This window comes from Lampetra planeri, chromosome 41 (genome assembly GCF_965212315.1).
Source record: "Lampetra planeri chromosome 41, kcLamPlan1.2.h2, whole genome shotgun sequence".
In the NCBI taxonomy this organism is placed as follows: Eukaryota; Metazoa; Chordata; class Hyperoartia; order Petromyzontiformes; family Petromyzontidae; genus Lampetra; species Lampetra planeri.
This window is the reverse complement of record NC_136147.1, coordinates 7,939,781-7,961,558: the sequence shown is the minus strand read 5'-3', so window position 1 is coordinate 7,961,558 and position 21,778 is coordinate 7,939,781. Positions and strand designations below refer to the sequence as shown.

Below are 21,778 nucleotides of genomic sequence, written 5' to 3'. Positions count from 1 at the left end.
GCATCGCATAATGCCACCCTTTGAACATTTTTAAAATTAACATTTTGCTGTGGCCTTCACATTTTCCCTTCCAGGGCATACGACGTCAGCACAAGTTGGTACGTGCTGGTGGTCGGCTCAGTATTCATTCACGGGGCCATGTTTTTCCCGAGAAGCAGGTGAGGGCACACATTCACACACACACATTCACACACACACATTCACACACACACATTCACACAACAACAACCGCCATTCGCCACTAAGTGGCGGTGACGTCACCACGACGCTTGTGCCAGGCCATGTGCACCTTGAGGCCACGTGAAGTGTCGAACGCCCGCTGGCAGGAGGTCACGGGGCAGACCCAGGTGCCACGGGTCGACTGACTGAGATGACCGAGATGACTGGCTGATGCACCACCTGTGCCCCCTACTGTGCCAACTTGCTGTGCTTTAGCCACCCACATTCACACACACACATTCACACACACACACATTCACACACACACATTCACACACACACATTCGCACACACACATTCACACACACACATTCACACACACACATTCACACACACAGAGAGAGAGAGAGCGCGAGAGTGCGTGGCCCACGTGCGTCTGGGCAATGGCGATTGGCTGGGTGTGTGACTTGCCACGTGCGCATGAGCGCTTGCATTTTTTGTAACTTTACACTTTCCAAATAATGTTGAAAGCGTTTATGGATCAATTTTGTCTTGTCTGTCCGTTTGTAATTGGGGGGGGGGAGTCTGAAAGCCATCGTAAAGATGAGTCAATATGAGCACAATTTTAGTGTAATGTTTAAGTTGCGATGATGAACTCGCCTATATGAATATGACCGAATATATTAAATAGTTAGCACAACTTGGAAATACGCAAAGCAGTACTAAAACAAACCTTGCCCCTGCTGTGAAACTACTGCAGGCTACGTCTGTGAAACATAACACCTCCGTGATGATAGCCTTGTGCTCTTTGAATGGCGCGAACACCAAATGTTCATGGGAGTATTTTTTATGATTTGATAACATACACATGCGAATGGGGATCGTTGTTTTCTGTGTGTTGTGTGTGTGTGTGGCAGTTAGCGCACTGCACTACAAACCCACATGCCCGAGATAGATTCCTGCTCACGGCCACCAACACCAGTGACGATTATCTGAACCACTCCTGGGCCTCCCCTAGGTCGACTCAGCATCAAATGAGTACCTGGTGCAGTGTGTAAACATCGCCACTGGGGAGACAAAGGCAGTCAGGCGTGGTGCTGGCCATCCACCCCCTCGTGTGCCGTGCCGGCCTTCATAGGTGCTCGCTAACAGCACTTGCCCCAGCAGTCTGTTGAAAGTATACGGGGGATCTTTGACTTTGCCTTGCGTGTGTACGTGCAAGCCTACTGCAATATTCTGTCGAGTGCTAAGCATCTGGGAGGGTGTGGTGGCGGTCGCGGGTGGTGGTGATGGTGGCTGCCACCATGGGACTGGTTTTCATTCCCCGGAGGCAAATTGTAGCCGTAGCCATGGGAGAGGAATGCCCGGCTTCCTAAGGCAAGTGGCATGACCTCATTAGATTCCTGTGATCAGCAGCAGCCGTGAGTGTAATGGGAGGGAATGGTATTGGATGGAGGCGGGTGTGGGGGCAATGGGAGGCTTCATTGCAGAAATCCCCTGGGGTGGGGTGGGGGGTGGTGGTGACTGCGGCAGCAGTGCCTGAAGAAATGCGTGGGAGGATGAAAGAAAACCGTGATGGCTTGAAAGCGATGGCGAGCCTAATTCCTCGCAGCATTGCAATTGATGGGGAATTGTATTGATGATGGGATAATACGTACAGACGGATGTATTCCTTCCCGTACATTGGCCGTTTACAAATGCGGTCGCAGCAGCGGTTACGTGACTGCTGAATAAAGACCTCTCCCACACGATGTTGCTTGGTGAGGGTTGTCTGACCATACTTCACCCACCAGGCTCGCCCAGTACAGGTTGTCGCACAGGACCGGTCGAGGTATTACTTGCCGTTCATGTGAGCTGGTGCCACCAGGAGTTGAACTCAGGTGGCCGGGGGTTCATCGCGCCGCGCGCGATCGAGCGCATCACCACCGCCGCTCTGCCCCTTTGCACGTGGTGCCACATTGTTGCATCTTAAACTGTCCGGTCGTACCTCTCGGAAGATTGAAAGGCTTAGGACCAATAGTTTTTAAGAAATGGTCGTTGAACAATTTTGCTAATAAAGCCCTTTATATACATATACACGTATATTCTTTGGGTCTTTCGGTGAAGCCACGTAGATAGAAAAATAATAAAAATATCACGACGTTTCGATCGCAGCACAAGCAATCGTCATCGGGTGAATTATTTTCTTTCACCTGATGACGATTGCTTGTGTTGCGATCGAAATGTCGTGATATTTTTATTATTTTCCTATCTACATGGCTTTACCGAAAGACCCAAAGAATATGAATTCCTGCAGTCACGAAAGCTTTAAGTCAAGATATACACGTATGTTAAAAATAAAACGGATTAGAAAGGTGGTGGTCAAGAACACTCAAATTAGCATGGGGCACTCTGTTAAATTCCCACAAAGGTAGTACTCATTTTATCTATCCTGCACGAATGGTGAACTGAGTTGACCCTCCGATTGGATTTTAGGCCAGCATGCTTTCCATCGCGGGGTCCACGCACAGCAGCAGCTCACTTCGCCGTGAAAATTAAAGCCTCTTTAATACGTCGCGTTCTTTAATAGCTGGTTCAGTACACTGACGTGGGCATAGGCTCCCCGAGCCGCGTGTGCCTAATGTCCTGTGAGAAAAACAGCAGAGCTAGGCCTGTGAGCAATTGTGCAGAAAATCACTCGTTACGTTACAGTGGCAAGAGTCGGACGGCCGAACTCCGGTCATCCTCGCAGCGCCGGCTCGTGGCTAACGCCGTCGAACAAAGGCGGTCGCTGCATCGCGCGCTTTCAGATGCGCTTCTACGGCCGTCTGGAACGCTCTTCTAATATTAGGAAGCAACTGGAGCTATGCACTTTTATATCTAGATTGAAAACTAACTTCTCTAGAACTGCTTTTTGTCTTTAGTTTGTTATGCGTCCCCCCCGCACCTCCGATTATTACCGTGGTTGGCTACGTAGGGTGCGAAAGAAGTCCAACATGCACACATACGATGGCTCCGATACAAGTGTTGTGGTCGCTTGCCTCTCGTTTTTCGGTATTTTACTTTGCCACGCGTGGGGAAGATAGGAGGCCTTCATCCAGCAGCGGATTGACCCTGGGTGGCTGACAACGACGATTTATTTCATTGGAAGCAAATCAACGACTCCGTCTCACATCGGTCGTTCACTTTTCATATCACTGTGAGTGTGTTTCGGGCGTTCCGTTTGTCACCGCCGGCAGGTTCATATACAGCACACACACACACATATAATTTTTAATGTGCGGAGACCTTTTGTGGAGTCGTGTCGCATGCGTCACGGTTCCTCGCGTTTGATCTTTGACGACGGGGAGACAAAGCTGTGAAGATTTTTTTTTGAAGTTTTCGGCTGAAAATACTTCACAACCCCCTTGCCCTTTAGCGGGTCGTTACACGTGGAACGTTGGGCCAACGTTGAGCCAACGTTGGGCCCACCACATGCAAACGTCGCGTGTTTATTGGGCGATGCTGCCTAATAAATGAGACTTGTGCGTTGGCTTACTCCTACTGGTCGTAGAATAACCTTTAATTTGCACATTAGAGCCTCACTGAGTCCCGTGACTCTCTTTCAGGAGGCGTGCCGCCAGTTTTCGGGAACAATGACCGGTGTGTAGATTCCACTTGCGTACCGTGTATACCAGTGCCTTTGGGAGCTGCCTTGGTATAATGGTTAGCATACTGGGCCTGCAATCCAGAGGTCTACTATTCGATTCCATCTTCCGGCGCAGTGGTTGAAACAAAGGTGCAAGTTTCTCAAATCCCCCCCCCCTCCCTCCCGCCTGCCTGTGTCCACCCAGCAGTATAAATGAGTTCACCACAGTCATTCGATATGGCAGGTTGAGTGCGGTAGGGTGCGGGTTACGCCCACCTCTTACAGCTGGTCTGGTCAATGTCAAAGAGTAGACCACAAATACCCTCCAGCGTTCACTCGGGCGGAGGGCCTTCCGCCAGCAGTGGCATGAGCAGGCAATTGCAGGGGCTGCGTCTTTGCTTTATCTTCGACTTATTCCACGGCAATTTACACCAGTTGGCTACCGATTCCTCACTGCTCCTGGCATCGACTGTGATCTATCCATGCCTGCAATCTTCATCAATCTCCACTACGGTCTGAGGTTAAGAGAGTCTATACACCGTTACTGGTTTGCAATAGAAGCCCTGGGGGTGTGTTGTGTAGAGCGATATGAATGGGTTTGATGTTACTCATACGGAAGCAATGCTCACAGCCTTGGTATCTGTCAACCCCTCAGATGTTAAGTGGCATTCAGGCTGGTGAGATTTTGAATGTAGGTGCAGTATATGATCAACAAGATAATATCAGTTTGCCGTAAAGGTGATTTTTTTATTATTTTAACATCTGACTGCATGTCAGGTGGCAGGAAACTTGGCTCACGAAATAATATTTGCCAATTAAAATCCATGGTTAGGGGGTCAAGTTAGCATCTCATCCCTTCTGGGTTGATAAAATAGGTACTAAATTTGTAGGAGGTCACCAATTGTTAATGTATGGATAGATTGGTCACTGTCATATGAATGTGGAATTTTTACTACCAGTTTATGGCCACCATTCGATCAGGAAACACATTTTACTTTGAATTTTAGAAAGATTTTTTTTAAACATTACTATTTATGCTGGAAATAATCTGGGGCACTCTTTTAACAAATCCTTTGTTGGGAATGCTTGAACATTTATTTAGTTGTTTGGTTTGTGGAAGGAAAGGATTTTTTGGCAAAATAAAAAAAAAATCTGAGATTCTCGTCTGGATCAATTAGAGGCATTGATTGGATTGGCTTTGTAGGCAATAACATAGCTCCTTGCTGTTAGTCATTTAACAAAAATATAATATTTCGTTGTTCAAATCAATCCCAGTCACCTTGCTTATTTTTTTTTCAACAATTATTTAAACGACACCGGTTTTGATTTTTTATTCGGAGGGAAGCACATTTCTGTTTGGGCCCGGCTCGGTCAAAAAAAAAATCAGAAAACGCATTAGCATTTTTTTTGTAATAACAGCGTTAACGTCGTGCTTGTACAGAGTGTGAGAGACAGAGAGGAAGAAAAAAAACACGTGTCTGATTTAATGTGCCTGTTCACTGCCTTGCCCAGGGGCTGAGAGAGGGGCACATGACCTCACGCACTGTACTCTGAGCGAGCGTTTCTTATTGCCGCGAGGAGGGAGAGGGGGGGTCTGCATGAAAATGCGACGCAGATGTTCGGAAGGGGGGGGGCCTCTGCGTGGCGCTGCCGCTCGCGAGAAGGGCCTTGCCCGTGTTCCACCAAGGAAAAAACGCGAAAAAAAGCTCGCGTAAAATAAAAAATCGAGCGTTGCGAGGCGCGTGGGCAACTTTTCATCCTTTTCCCGCGGGAGAGATTTCACTTTGAGCCGCGTACACGGCACGATGCACGTGTCCTGTCGCGTGTAATCATTTGGTGGTTGTGCATCAACAAACTAAGACGCCAGTGACCTGGGTTCAACTTGTGGCCTAGCCTCAAACACGTGGGCAAATCGGTGTGTGTTCTCTTTGACCCAGGGAAAGCCAAGTTGGGTTCATAGCACCGAGCTAACCACTGACCCCCCCCCGAGTTTTTGTTTTTATTAAATTCTAATTACATCCCAGTCGTGTTAATGGAGTCGGTTAATGAGGCAAGTTAACATCCTCGTGCAATTCCTTCAGTCAGCAGAGAATCTCATCGTGGTCGGGGCAATAATGGCAAGGACTACTCGGCCAATAAAGTTTGATTTGTCTTTTCCTACCAAATTTTATTCCATTTGGTGCCATGTCACGAGACAGAATCTTCATTCAGAACACCACGCTTTCGATAACAAGTCCTAAAGGAGGTAACGCTGAGCTACTTCTGATATGCAAAGTTTTCTCTTATTCGCGGATAATAGGATGGATGTAGTGCTTCCGAATGACCACTTCTGGGTGATAATATGAATAATTGGCCATCCGACTGCAGGGAACCAGAGGGATCTCAGGTGTAGCTCTGTGATGTCCACTTCTGTGGTCCATTCTAACACAAAGGGTCGCACTGCTCTGTGTGAACTCATTCGGCCACGGGGTGCGACACCGATCGCACAGTTTGGGAAAAAAATTTTTTGGGGAAAAGACTAAAAATATACTTGCAGTAATATCGATAATAAAGAAGGAATAATCACTCTGTGGATCACAGGAGCTTGCGTATATCAATGTCGAGGCGCACGGATCATATGTTCATCACGTAGTAGGTGGATAGTGCGACGTTATTTGTTATGGTGCAGCGGATGCGAGTCACGGTCGTGGGATGTGGGAGAAGGTGGCCGCAGTGTCACGGAGGGCTTTGCTGTGCGGCATTATCCACACCTCCGTTATTTGTAATTTATTATTATCCTGCCGGTCATCGTTCGGTCAGAGTTGAATAGGCTCGACCTGTTGAGACGGATTGGGATGTGGTTTGGGCGAGAGAGCATGATTGTGATAGCTTGTCAGCATTTTGTGAACATGTGTTTCAAGTGTGTGTGTGTGCACGTTCAAGTGTATGCTTGCTGTGCGTGTGCGGAGCAGGAGCCTAGTGGGTCGTGCGCTGCGCTACGAACCTGGCGGCCTGATTTTAATTGCCGAACGCGCCTCTGTGGCGAGATGTTATTTCCCTCCCCTGGCACACAGGAGGTAATGGGTTCGATCCCGACCCTAACGATGCTTGTATATTTGGAGTTTGTGTGTTCTGCCCATGGTAGTGTGGATTTTTCTCCAGGTTCTCCGGTTTTTCCCTCAACATTTACTAGCATGTGTTTCCGAGTATTTGGTTCCTGTAAATGCCACATAATCAGCCATTTCGTTGAGATATCATTTGTGGCCAGGTCACTTTTGAAAAAGAGCTGCATAGCTCAGTGGGCCTTACCTGGTAAATAAAACAGTTTAGTTTTACAGCAGTGGTGATTATCTGAAATGGTTGTCAGCCTCCCAGAGGCTGACTTGGTCTTGGTAATGAGTACCTGGGGCAATCAGCACTGGGGAGACAAAGGTGGCTAGGCGTGGTGTTAACCACACCACCACCTCGTGCGGTGTTTTCATAGGCGCTCCCAGCAGCCTCCGTAGGCTACACGGGGATCTTTGTCTGTGCACGAGAGAGAGCGGCGTTCAACATCGGTCCACGCACCGGGCCAAGTACATGAGCGGCATTGATATGGGCCCACTAGGTCAACTCGGCCTTCAGTGAGCAACTGGTACGGTGCATAAACCACACCATGGCATCGTGCTTCATTGCTGCCTTGGTAGGAGGCCGCTGAGGCCGATATGGCTCGATGAAGGATCGTCGTGTGGATCTGTCCTGAAGACTCAATCACCGCATTGTGTACTAATCTGCCTTGGTCATTATCTATGCCTGACAGCGCAGAAAAAAAAGTTAATTAACCGGGATTGCCATAAGCTCGTACAATACTGACTTTGTCATCCGTAATAAGAGGTTGATGCAACAATAGCTGATTGAACGCTCGCATCGCATCGTGTCGCGCGTAGACGCACGCGACAGAGACGGAGACAACGCCTTGCGGGCTGTCTGGGTCTCGTGCTGTTTGCAGGCACTTGTTATTAAACCAGCGCGGCTCGCAAGGGCGTGTTGAACCCAGAACCATGCATGGATGACCACCTTTATCTTCCAAGTACTGATGTTCAAAAGACAAAGATCACCCGTGTAGCCTGTAACAGACTGTTGGGGCAAGTGATGTTAGTGAGTACCTATGAATGCCGGAATGGCACACGAGGGGGTGGGTGGCCAGCACCGCGCCCGGCCACCTTTGTCTCCCCAGTGACGATGTTTACACACCGCACCAGGTTACTCATCTGAGGCTGAGTCGACCGAGGGGGAGGCCCAGGACCGGTTCAGATAATCGTCACCGGTGTTGGCCGTGAGCTGGGGAATCGAACTCGGGTCGCCAGGTTCGTAGTGCAGCGCAGCGCTAACCGCTACACCACTGCTCGCACACATACACTGCATTATTCTTACAATGTCTATTTGCCCCAGGTATTCCTTGCAGAAAAAAAAACCGAGACCTACCATCTTAATGTTGAAATGAAGGCTATGGCGTTCGATTAACATTACTGCCTTCAAATTTGCGGAATTTGCTCAAGGGTCGTGCTGCGGACTTGTGCTGGGTCTGTGCAGAAGCCCGCGTCCTCATTGCGTGTCGTTACCATATCCACCAGCAGGACAGAGGGGGGGGGGGGTCCCTTTTGCTTGCACCAACCTGCCAAAATAAAAATCCTAGACGTTGTTGCTGTCAGATGTCTGCCGGTGGTGCCAGCGCTTAAACGACGTTCAGGAGAAGTGTGGTGGGGTTAACAATTCCCCACTCCCACCCCCCCCGTCAACCATGTGGCTCAGTAGGTGGTAGAGGTCTTTCATTAGCAGAGACACATCTGGTAGTGTGTTCAGTGGCTCCAAAGGTATATTCTCCTCGTCCACTCTCACTCTCTTCCGTCTCCCCACCCACCCACCCCACCACTCCCTTCATCCTAAAACTCATCGTCACAGCCACCTCTCTAGACCCTTCCCCCATCTTAGCCCCGAAGGCATTCTCTGATCCCAAACCGACCCCCCCCACCACCGCTGCCTTCCATCTCAACGCCACCCTAACAATATCCCACCTTTGTAAACCCCCACAACCACCTTAGCCAACACTCTCTGGCGACCGAGGAAGTACCCACCACCGGCTAGAGAGAGTTTCGGTTTCAGTTATTTGGTATAGCCCTGTGAGCCATTCGGCTCTTGAATCGGGTGCAACCACAAAAACATGAACAAGAAAACATCTTAAAGTGACTATGCGCAAACAGAAAAATCCAGGAAAAAACTGCAAAATCACCGTAGACCAACGCTGTGCAAAAAACCCAATGGGAGAGAGTTAATGTCCCGCACGGGACATCAGAAATGAAAATTGCAGTTCCTCTCGTTGATTTGTTTTTATGGGCCCACTATTATCCCATGTTGTGCTTTCAATCCATTGTAATGACGCTAATAAAAGAGTGGCTCTCCCATCATACCCTCAGGGTCGTCGGTATGCTCGCCACTCGCTGTGCGACTTTCGTATGCGGCGAGCGCTGATGCAACTTGACTAATTCTTTCTCACGTGGAGGATTTCCAAAATTCACCATCTGCTGCTGCCGCTGCAAACGTTCATAGGCCGCGTCCAAAAATACCGCAGTGTTTTATTTTCTTCAAATAGCGGCGTTAATCCCACTCGAAAATCTACGTTGACTTGTACGTGTGGTGCCCTCGAGTCGACACGTTCTTCCTAATTAACTGCACGCCAATACTCTCAGTTTTTTCCCGGTAAAGTCACGTAGGTAAAAAAGAAAATACATTAAATCACGACGTTTCGGAGGTATCACTTGATACAGTAATTTTGCTGTGACGGTGCCACCTGAAGACGGAAGCTTGTGTTGCCTCCGAAACGTCGTGATTTAATTTATTTTTAATTAATTTTTTTACCTACGTGACTTTACCGGAAAAAAACAAAAGTATGGACCCTTGCAGTTACGAAAACTTCAAATCTAGAATTCACGGCACGCCGTTTAATAGCAGTACTCTGATCACGTTTTGGAGCAAAGGACCTTGTGCTTTTTGTTATTTTTTTGAACAGCAAAAGAGGAAGCTAAAAGAATGTGAAATACACTGCGGTTGCAGATAACTTTTTTTTTGCAAAAGAATGGTCACTCAAAGAATGCGATTTTTTTGGCAACAATATATATTACGTAACGCATTTTTCAAGCATACAGTATTTTATATATTTTGTGACTGTAATGAGAAAAATGCCTTAGGTCGCATTGGGTTATCCGTGTAGTCTTCAAACTAGCCGACTGTACGTTTCTGTTTATTGCTGTAATTTCCTTCTAATTATCACACGCAAGCGTTTGAAAATGCAACAACTAATATCGTTCGTCCTTCCGGGGTCAATAAAACGAGCACTTGGGTTGTGGAAAAGCTGAGTAGCTTTCCAATTGAATGACTGACCACCTCCATAAGAAATGTGGACTTTCCACCCCGTGTATAGCCTTAACAGGCTGTTGGGGCAAGCGCTTTCAGCGAGCACCTATGAAGACCGGCACAGCACATGAGAGGGTGGTGTTGCCAGCACCACGCCCGGCCGCCTCTGTCTCCCGAGTGCCGATGTGTAACACATCACACACAGGCCTCCTCATTTGAACCCGAATCGATCACTTGCTCGCCCGACCCACCCACTCGCCCGCGTACATTTAGCGCAACAACAACAAAAAACCACCGAACACAAACGCGTCCAATTAAACCCGCAGTTCGGGGAAGGCATGAACACAAATTTAATTTGGGTGGGTTCGTTTGTTTGAGAAAGCACGGCCCCATCACACCAGCGCACACGTGTTGCCAATGCACACAACTGCCCATGTGTGAATGCGCGTACTCAAAGAGGTGTGCGCGCAGCGAATGCCGCCCAGCTTCTGTGTGAATACGCCACCCACTACCCCCATAGCGGAGTGCCATGTGCCCTGCGAGAGAGAGAGAGGGGGGGGACCCCATTGTAAGGCCACGCGAGCCAATTGGGCTCGGCATGCTAATGCGCGCTATTCCACTACCATCACCACCACCCCTCCCCACGGCCAATCGGAGAGAGTGGTGGGGGACTTCCTCGCATTGGAATGTGTGCGCCCCCCCCACTCTCTCTCTCGCCCGCCCCCCCAGCCGCTCCAGATGCACGCGAAGCCACGGGCCACACCACTCGGCAGGGTGCTCGCTCACACTCTCGGTGGCATTTGAATTCGGAGGCGGCGCGTTGCTTTGCTTGCGCTCCTCGGGCACGGCAAGCGCACGGGGCAATCGCCGATTAGCCGGCCGGGACATTCAGCCGGTTCAGCCGGCAAGGAAAGCCATTCAACCTGAGAAGACATTTGTATTTATTTTTATAGGCTGGGTTTTTTTTACATATTTTTTTAATGTGTGTAAATTAAATCACGGTGGATAACGAGAGCCCCGCGTGCCTGCCCGTGTGCTGCGTCTTCCTCCCGGGTGAGCCGAGTGAGCGCGCTGCAGCATTCCGACGGTGGCCGTCCGCGTGAGTTTTGGAGCGGCGCGCACGCACAAAGACAAATGTGCCCCGGATAGCCTCGGACGGAATTTTGGGGCAAGTGCTGTTTAAGCGAGTAGCACCTAATGAAGGTCGGCACCGCATGCAAGGAGGGGGGGGAGGGAGTTGTGGGTGGAGGGCAGTGTGGATAGCACCACGCCCGGCAGCCTTTGTCTCCCCAGTGACACGCACTTTGAGTTTCTGACACGTGCCCGGACCCGAAGATAGGATGGATGGAAGCTTGATCGTCTTGAGAGAGAGGGCAGCCACGGTGGTGAGATGTTAACTACCTCGCCTGCGAGACAGGAGGTCGTGGGTTCGATCCTGTCTGCCAGTATTTGGAGTTTGAATGTCTCTCTCTGTGTCTCTTCCCGTGGTCGCGTGGAATTCGCTCCGGGTCCTCCGGATTTCGCCTCCACATTTCGAGTTATTTGGCTGCTCTAAATGTCCACGTGATGAGCCAACTTCGTCGTTGAGCTGTCATTTGGTGGCCAAGTCGCTTCTGAAAAAGAGAGCTACATAGGTCAGTGGGCCTTAGCTGGTAAAATAAAATCGGTTTAAATAGTTTAAATAAGTTACTGCCAAGATTGTGTTTGCGTTTTGTCGGTTTGTCGGAGGTAGTGTAGTGGTCAGCGCGCTGCGATGCTACGAACCTGGCCCACCAGAGTTCGATTCGCGCTCACGGCCAACACCGGTGACGATGATCTGAACCGGTTCTGGGCCTCCCCTAGGTCGACTCAGCCTCGAATTAGTACCCGGTGCGGTGTGTAAACATCGTCCACCGGGGGAGACAAAGGCGGCGTGGTGCTGGCCACCCACCCTCTCGTGTACCGTGCCGGCCTTCATAGGTGCTCGCTGACAGCACTTGCCCCTACAGTGTCACAGGCTACACGGGGTGGTGGGAGGGTATCTTTGTTCTGATGGTGGGCGCACTGTGGATGCATCTTTCGATTCGAGCACAGCTGTTCCTGTTTAAACTGACTTGTGGCTGTACGGCGGAGACATTCGGGGCCAGCGTGTGAATGAATGAATGCCTGTCCGTCCGAAGTAATTGGACCGGTTAAAGATCGCCGTTCGGAAAATATAAGTCAATCTGTAAAATTCACGATAACAAGTCCCCGGGATTGGAAAGTGCAGTAAGCGTTTTTAATTTTCTTGCGGCTTTTACATCTAGGCACTTTTGAAATATTGAATGTCATAACTTGTGGATTTGTTGTTGTTAAACCGAGCACTTAGGTCATGTTGGTTACTATCATTATTTAGAATCCTCTCGTTACTCACACGTCGTTGCGATTGTATTCGAAGAGCTGTACAGTGTTTCGTGTTTATAAATGTGGGATTCTTGTTCAGATAATCGTCAGTGGTGTTGGCCATGAGCAGGAATTGAACTCGGGTGACCGGGTTTGTAGCACAGCGTGCTAGCTGCTACACTACTGCTCCCCGCAAGTATCGGTGGTGTACGCGCGTACATAATAACAATGTTACATTTGTTCACAGTTCTGAATTTAGGGGAAAAAAACAAAGAAATCTAACGAATATCTTTTCATGGAATTTATATGATTATGAAGATAAAGGATGCGCGATTGATTTTTACAAACTCAGTTTTTATGTCAATATAGTAAAATAATGTAGCAAACCATTGTCAATTCACTGCTGGATCAAGGTCTCGCCATGAGTTTATCAATCATGGGGGTCATTTGACCATACTTTACCTGGCTGTTTAGTGCAGATTGCTGAATAATGGAGTTACATGACTGGTTAAGATATTGTGTGCTTGTATGTTGGACTTCTTTAACATCACACTGTTTGTTTTTTTCGGTAAAGTCACGTAGGTAAAAAATTAAAATAAATAAAATTAAATCGCGACGTTTCGCCTCGGTAATTTTGCTGGAGCAGTCAACACCTGATGACGGTTGCTTGTGTTGCTTCCGAAACGTCGTGATTTAATTTAATTTATTTTAATTGTTTACCTACGTGACTTTACCGAAGAAACCAAACAGTATGAATCCTTGCAGTCACGAAAACTTCAAATCTAGAATTCTTTTGCACCGTACGTAGCCAACCGTGCTAATCGGAGGTCTGGGGGAAGGACAGCAATCTAAAGACACTCTTGATCACCCTAGACTTTAGCCATCGCAAGGAATTTAACTCGGGTTTCCAGGTTCATAACCTAGTGCTCTAACACACTGTACCATCACTTCTCCATCTATTTTTAGCAAAACTAAACGTGGTTTGTTTTGGCAGGAACGTCAGAACAAAGCATAAGTGTCTATATTCGTGGCGTTCGGTCGTGTCAATTAAAATCTTAGACGACCAAATTAGGAACAGTTTTGATGAAGGAATATCTGACACGGGCACAGCATCGGATGTGACCACGTGCTCAAATTTCGTTTGAACGTGGGAACGGAAACTGTTTTAACGCCGCTTACAGACATCTGACGATAGCAAGTCGAATGCCAGCGAGGCGTCGAAAGTAGAATTTGTTCATCTCCGGGAGTGATGGCCTCGCGTTCATTCAACGTAAGCGTATCGTTGTACTTGGCAAAGGATGCTGGTTTCTGTAAACAAGGTGGCACGGTTTTTTGTTTGTTTGGCTGTTAAATTTGGAATATTATTCAGTAGGCAAAGGCAGTCTTGTGTAGTTCCATTGTAATGTGATGCAGTCGCTTAAACGCTAGCAGCTGGATTTGTGCCGTAGAAATCTGCAGCCGTAGATTTCGCGTGCTTTCACTTAGTTTTTCTCTTTATTATTCGTGCAATGAAGCACAGGCTTTAAGCAAAGTAGGTTATTGTTGTGGGCAGCTGAATTTCAAATGAGTCGCGTAATTTTTATTTTATTTTAGCAAAGGTAACAAAAACACAATGTGGCGTTAATGTCATTAGCAGTCTTTATTGCTTCGGGGAAAACTTTAAGTGGGGAGGTGAGGGTTTGCTAAAGGAGTGCAGCATGTTCAAGTGGCCACACCTGGAGTGCTTGCTTTGTGGTAAGAGAGAGAGAGCACGTTTTACCAATTTAAAATTACTGCCATGGTGCGATGGTTATAGACAACTAAGACTCTGTTTATTTTACCAGGTGAAGCCCCACCGAGCTATGCAACTCTTTTTCAGAAGTGACCTGGCCACAAACGATAGCTCAACGAAGTGGCTTATTGTGTGGAAATGTATAGCGGCTGACTACTCTTAAACGCGTGATGTTGATTCTAAATGTGGAGGGAAAAACCGGAGGACCACGGTGAAAAATCCACGCGACCACGGGGAGAGAGAGACTTGCAAACTCCAAATATACAGCAGCAGACGTCAGGGTCGGGATCGAAGCCACGACCTCCTGCAGACCAGGCGAGGTAGTTGACATCTCGCCATATACAGACAGACGTCCCCTCCCCCGGCGCCCCCACGCGTGGCGAGCACAATCCAGAGGCTGCCGTTTCGATCTCCCGGTGCGGCTGAACCGGTGGCGTTTTTTTAAAAGTCGTCCTCGCTGCCTCCGTCCACCCAGGAGTATAAACGGCTTCATAAACAGTCCATCGGCAGATCACATGTATGGTGGGATAAAGCGTGGGTATGCCCTCCTCGTCATCTGGCGATTGTAGAAGGGTAGGCCATTATACCCTCTGGAGTTCCCCTCTATAGTAGTTGGAAGCGCTTCCGGCCAGCAGTCGTGTGAGCGAGAACATTGCGGGGCCTGCACCTTTCCCTTTGACCCCGTGCACTCCTGCCGCAGAGGGGGCGAAGGGGAGGGAGGGGGACACGCACCACGCTCCACGCCCTTCTTACAGTCAAGTCTGTCGAAATGTAAATGTGACTTGGAAAATTCGACAGCTGCAATTACGGAAGTGACACAGAATTGACACGGCCTGCTCTCCGTCTGCACATAATGCTATTATCAAGTATTGCAATGCACAAGTGCCTTTGTGTGATCAGTGAAAGGATTTAATTTAAGTTTTTTTTTTAAGGGGGGGGGTGGGAGGAGGTTGAATGTATAATTTATGGCTTTTAATATGATATTGAGGCTGTAGCGGGTGCTGCCTTTCACGTCGCCAGACCGGCGTGGCAGACCAAGACGGAGCTACGTAAAGAAAAATAACAAACACCTCTGGAGCTGCCACCGCATTCGCTTGCAATGGCTGCGTGGCAAGGATTGCCACTCAAGAATTGGCCTTCTAAGTCGTTCTGGGCACTGCAGACCGCACAGCTGACGTCGTAAGGCGAGAAAGAATTGTCTCCCGAGACACACAGGCCTCTAGCGCGTGCTGCAGTGGTTGTTTTGCGCGCTATAAACCGGACAACCTGAGTTAAATTCTCGGTTTATTTAAGTATGTTGAACTTCTTTCACACCATACATAGCCAGCTGTGCTAATCGGAGGTGCGTGGGAAGGACAACAAACTAAACACAAAAATCAGTTGTTAGTTTTTAATCGAGATTTAAAAGTGCACAGCTTAAGTGGATTCCTAATATCGGTATGAAGAGCGGCCCAGACGGCCGCAGAAGCGCATCTGAAAGCGCACGATGCGGTGAACGTCTTTGTTCGATGACTTGCGTGATATCTGAACTGGTCTTGTGCCCGCCCTTCACCAGCCCACGCTGACTGATGTCGTGAAGTATGGTCAAATAAACCCACACCATCAAAATGGCGCGGGGTGGCCTTCATTCAGCTGTGGATCTACAAAGGGCTGAAAGTTATTGTTTTTTTTATTTATAGAATGCTCACAATTTGAGCCGTGATAATAAAATTATCCCATACTATTATTTTTCCTCTGACCACATTAAATTACAACACAACATGAATGATTTTGTTAGATTTTTCCATCGTCATCGTCATCATCATCATCCGCCATGCTGGATGAAGCCCTCTTCCAAGCCATTTGCCCGTTTTATTTTCTAACCTGGCTCTCATTTTGGTCAGCATTCTTTTGACTCTTGCCACACAAAACAAATTCCTCAAGATGTTCTATTTTAAAGGGGTCCTGCTGGCTTTTAAAATAGATTCAATCAATTCCTGACGGATGTCCCAGGAGGTCCTTTGGGATCTTTTAGGAGTTTTAAAATTCTTTTACCGTCCCACAGGGCAAACATAAAATGTCTCTGCATGAGAGATATAGAAATGTCATGTTTTTTAACAAAAGCTTTCTTGTACTTTCTTCGAAGACGTGGCTTTTAAACGTGAATCTACACCCACGCTGCGTGGCGACAGTGGCATAGATATTGAGTGTGCCGATGGTACGACGGAGATGGAGTGATGAAATCAGCTGATGTGCAGGCGTTAGGATTGTTGAATTTGCACGACCATGGAAACCGATGGTGTGTGGAGGCCTATGTCCAGCAGTTGATAGACCATGGTTAATGGTTAAGATGAAGCAGAGGTGTAATGATTAAATTGTTTTGGCGATTTGATGAATTGGCACAATTTTTGGTCAAAGAATAATTTGTATTTTTGGTTCTTTCGGTAAAGTCACGTAGATAGAAAATACAAAATTAATAAAAAATTTGTTGCGATCGTAACGTCGTGGGTTTTTTGCTTTTATTTTTAATTTAATTAAAATGTTATTAAAATTTTCTATCTACGTGACTTTACCGAAAGAACCAAGAATATGAATTCCTGCAGTCACGAAAGTTTTAAGTAAAAAATAATAATTTGATTATGGTATTGTGGTAAAGGTAGCGGCCACTAATGGCTGCAGGGCTGATGTGAAAGAACCCATTACACACAGCATTCGCGATTTGAAAGAAAACATTTTCTTACACGAGCAAGTCGACGCATTTACCGTGACCGTTCAGAACCGCTCTACATTGATTCATCGATGTACGGAATCCCGCCATATAGCGGTGTTCCCCAGTACGTATTGAATCGGCGCTTCTTGTAACAATCCGAGAGATTTACAGGCAGACGATTGAATAAGAAATAAAAAATCTAAACTAATTCAAACGAGACAGCTCTGCTTGCTTTTAAATCATGGGCTTTCGTCAGCGATTTGGTCCTAGGCCGGCTGCAGCGTTGGCGCGTTCATTTATCGAGTGACAGGTGCGGAGAAAGAAATAATGAAATCACATTTCCCCGCACACTTGCTCACACCAATCAAAGACGCGGCTCGGTAATACAAGACGATGCAATTGGACTTGCAGAGCGTTTGAACGCGGCTTGCTTTGGATGCTGTAAAAATGGGTGAGAACGGGCGGATTTAGATAATTTGAAAGGAAATTACGATTATGATGTTGTGTATTTTGTAATGGACTCAACCGTAGCAGGTGACCGGGTAAGGAAGAGCACATGATGCTCCTGCATGCTCTTTTAAGTGGTGGTATTCAGCGCGTCAGTCATTCCATATATTAGTGAACTTTAACTTAACTTAAAAAAACCCTAAATTTTTATGGAACTGGGCTGACTCCATTAAACTGATACACCTGGTAACCTGGTCTAATCGCGAGTTAATGCCAAGATTCTAACCTGTGCGAAGGCCATTATGAGCGCACTGATCCACACAGATATGTGTTTCTTGCAGAATTCTCCTCGAATTACTGTTGATCGTGCAATGAATATGTCAAAAAAAATTAATTAGCACAGTCAAAAACTGACGGGTCTAAGAACTTTTCCTGCTTCGGTGCGTGTTTGAGCAGAAACAATTAAGGTCCTTTTTCCAAATTTGACATTTTGATTCTAAGAGATTAATTTGGCCACTTAAACCAAGCCACGTCAGGGCTTAAACTGTCCGCTCAAATAAGGGCTTGTTAAAAGAATAAAACGAGGGGTGAAATGAGATCGGCTGATGTAACGAGTTTGTAGAGAATGTTCGAGCCGTTGTCGTCTTCATCGTGATCATCACCATCGTAACAACCACCATCACCACCATTATTATTAGAGCCACCAACAGTCAGATGCTCCGTTGGCACACACACCGAAACAAGCCTCTCCTCCTAGTGTTAAGCTGTAGAGAACACAAACCCACTTTTTTTCACGATCACTGGCTTGGAACTCCATTCCAGGAAAAGATGGGGTTTCGGGTCGCTTTTGTCTCGTCATTTTTTAGGGGTGGTGGACGGGGGGCGGAGGGGGTGGGTGAGATGTTCCCAACACAACGTTGTAGAAGCTCATCGCAGATTCATTCTCTCTTTCCGGAGAAACAAATGCCGTCTGTCGGAAACGTGTTCCGGGGCAACGCCAGCCTCGCCGGGCCTTAATAAATATATCGAATTGGCTTCGGCTGACATTTGGACAGAGGTCCTGATCGAATCAACCAGCTGAATGAGTTGCTCGACCTTGACTATACAGGGCTCTCCTTGTCAGCGAGCTGCACGGAGGAGCCCAACACACGGTGCCACTGTTTTGTGAAGCAGTTTCCAAATGTGTTTGCAAAATAATGAAATCGGTGTCTACGTAATTGAGCGTGTCGGCGCGTCTCGAGTTATGGTTTGGTGGCACTGATCTCTATCGACGGTCTTGAGCCAGTGGTGGAGAAAAAAATTCCACATTCCTGTGATGGGGGGGACAGTTCTCTGCATAAGGTGGCCCCTTGCTTCATATGGTGGGTTGGTGACCAGCGGCGTTTCTAGGTTCAAGTCGAGGTATTTAATCGAGTCAGTGGATGGCTTCGGTAGTCGGTAGCCGGGTGAATGTCTGAAACACTGCTGTCCCATGATCAAAGTAATTTTGAAATTGGTAACTGTAGTTGCACTGTTGGATATTGTTAGCAAAAAAACAGCTGTTCACAATGTAGTATATCAACCCGGGAGAGATGATGGGCCGAGCTGACACTTGATCAGCATTTGAATGCAAACGCAAGTGTTCATTTGAACTTATGACCTTTCCGTTGTGTGCCGGCGTACATTGTGCAATATCACATTTGCTGTGTAATATTTGCAATCGAGCAAATGGCTTACAGTGCAGTATGTCATCAGCATCAGCTATCGCATACGCCTGAGTGACGGCTTCCCCACGTCACCACCCTCCATCGTGGTCTTGTGGCTGCAACGATCCATCGTGCTCACTCTAGTAGGTGCGCTGATCTCATTGTTCCATCTCCATGGGGGTCGTCCTCCAGGGAGTGTCGTTGTGTGTTTTATTATTATTATTATTATTATTATTTTAAAACCAGGTAAGGCCCGCTGGGCAATTATTTGTGACCTGGCCGCAAATGATAGCCCAACAAAGTGGCTTATCGCGTGGGCATTTGTAGCAGCCAAATATTCTTAAACTCATGCTTATTCTAAATGTGGAAGGGATAAACTGGAGGACCCGATGAAAAATACACGCAGCCACGTAGAAGAACACGCAAACCCCAAAGATACGGGAATTGGGGTGGGGGTCGAACCTATGACCTCCCGTATACCGGGTGATTCAGTGAACATCTCGCCACCACGGTGCCCCTGTTATGCGTGGGTCACCCATCTGCGGCGGTATCCTGAGGTCCTTGGAGCCTCTCGCTGTGGGGAGACCATCCGAGTGTGGCGATCAATCCCAGGCTGCCTGCAAAGGGGTTCTAATTTTATTCACCCCCCCCCGTGCGACGATGGGTGGAGTTGACCCCCACAGCACAGCACTACTCCGCTGAGTGATAAGATTCTGAAGAAATAATGAAGCTAAACTTAAACGAATAGATGAGTTTTGTAATTGGCTTTCTTACATTTTTTTACTGCATGCGAGTGATTGCTTAAACCCATGGGTTGCTTTATCTTTATAAAATAATTGAAGGTTTGATTATTTTTATATTTTTCACTGATGCTGTCCATTTACAGAATTGATGTCAAAACAATGGATTCAAAACAAATGCACGCGTTCTGGGCTTATGGCTGTCATCAATGTCATTAATGGGAGACATATCATGTAATTAACAACAACCAGTGAAAAGATGAATTGTCATTCGAATCAGGCGCGCATAATATTTAATTATTTTCATTGTGTATTTTGTCTGTAATGGATTCACGGTCACCCCTGCAGCTACTAGATGCGCTACCATTCGCCGTCGTGTGAGAACATTTAAAACATCAGCTATTGGCGTCCTCTGGTCTAACACCGATTGAGACTAGGCTCCAAAGAAAGCTGTCTCTGGTGTGGACCGATCAGTTTCAAAGACAATGCATAAATTATCAGAGTGTGTTTTTCGTTTGCATTCTGACCACAAGTATTGTGGTTAATGCAGACATGATTCCTCGTAAAAGGTTTCAGTTTGGTGTTTTAACATCTTAACACAACTGTTTTGTTGCCAGAAGAAAAGGGGAAAACCTATTCTCACATCAGTTATTGACCTGAATTGCCATCCTGGATCACGACGGTTCATTCCATTGGCACGTGGGTGTGGGGGATTGAATTGTGTCAGCCATGTCAATTAAGATCCCTCCTTTAACACATGCTTAAATAAAATCCGGTTGGGATGTCAACGAAATTCCAATGAATTCCATGTGAATCCTTAAGGAATGCTGTAACAGTGCCCCATGTGTAATGTAAGACTCCTTAAAGACGAGGGAAATCCTTCGCCTGTCTTTATTAGCAGAACACTTGGGACAGGTGCTTGTGAAGTCTCCGTGGCCCAAACATCATCATTTAGCTTGCCTTGAAACGAGCGTTCAATCTTTATTGGTATCATTTTATAATAATATTAATGTCCAATTGCCTTTCGCCAGAAAAGCCTCAGTCAGTCATTTTTAGAAAGGTCCTGCTACAATGGGATGTTTTGGGGAGGAAACCAGAGAACTCAAACAGAACCCGCACATGAGGAGACAGCACCCAGACACCATACAGGCAGGCCAACGGCCTACTTGCTGTACCGATACCTGCAGTCGGCATATACCCTCATGCATACGATGGCTCCGCCTCTGCATGATCCGCCAACCGCACTTCCACGGAGGTGGACAGTGTGCCTCAGAGGTCAGAGCGCTGGACTGGCACCGCTCGGGATCCACGTTTCAGCCGCCTGTGATTAAACCTGTGTGGTGAGTCTGGTGGTCTCAGCCCGGCCGCCAGTGACTGTGCAATAACCAAAATGTAGCTGAATTCCAGCACTGTTAATTAAAAAATATTCAGTGACACTGCCGTGCAAAGGAACGTTACTGTCCGTGGCGGGGCACGTGTGGGATCTCAGCGGTAGTTCTGTGATATCCTCTTCCGCGGGCCGTTTTCTGACATGTCTAATTGTGCCACTGTGTGAGAGATCCGAGTGCATACGTCGTCTTGATGACAAACATCGGGGGGGAAGACGTAATAAAGAAATGACACGCTCACTTGGACACCACACTGAGCAACTTTTAGAAAAACGTGCAACGTGTATATATATTTTCACGGGCATCTCATTTCCTGTTGGCTATACGATTCCCCATCCCACCAGAATGCACGGTAATTTGCGGGGATGAGTATTGTGGGTATAGCCTTGAGGTGGCAATCCCGGTACAGACAGGGGAGCGTTCTCTGAAGTGGAACACGGGACATTAACGGCATTGGACGAGAATTGAAAATAAACCCAAAAATATAAACCCACCGGAGCGTGAAGAGTTCAAGAGGATTGCATTTATGATATGTACATCTTTAAAAAAAAAAACTCATTAT

General features: G+C 47.3%; 1 protein-coding gene across 10 annotated transcripts in view; it reads left to right on the top strand.

The window, feature by feature from the left end:
• Positions 1-21,778, top strand: part of RAPGEF2 (Rap guanine nucleotide exchange factor 2) — a 213,960-nt gene that overhangs the window by 49,009 nt on the left and 143,173 nt on the right. For 9 of the 10 annotated variants that reach the window (XM_078613489.1, XM_078613487.1, XM_078613488.1 and 6 more), the window contains exon 4: positions 75-158. In XM_078613489.1, coding sequence (XP_078469615.1) covers positions 75-158 — 84 coding nt within the window. Of the gene's footprint in view, positions 1-74; positions 159-10,871; positions 11,189-21,778 lie in introns of those variants that run through there. The other variant, XM_078613494.1, reaches the window with a different exon arrangement.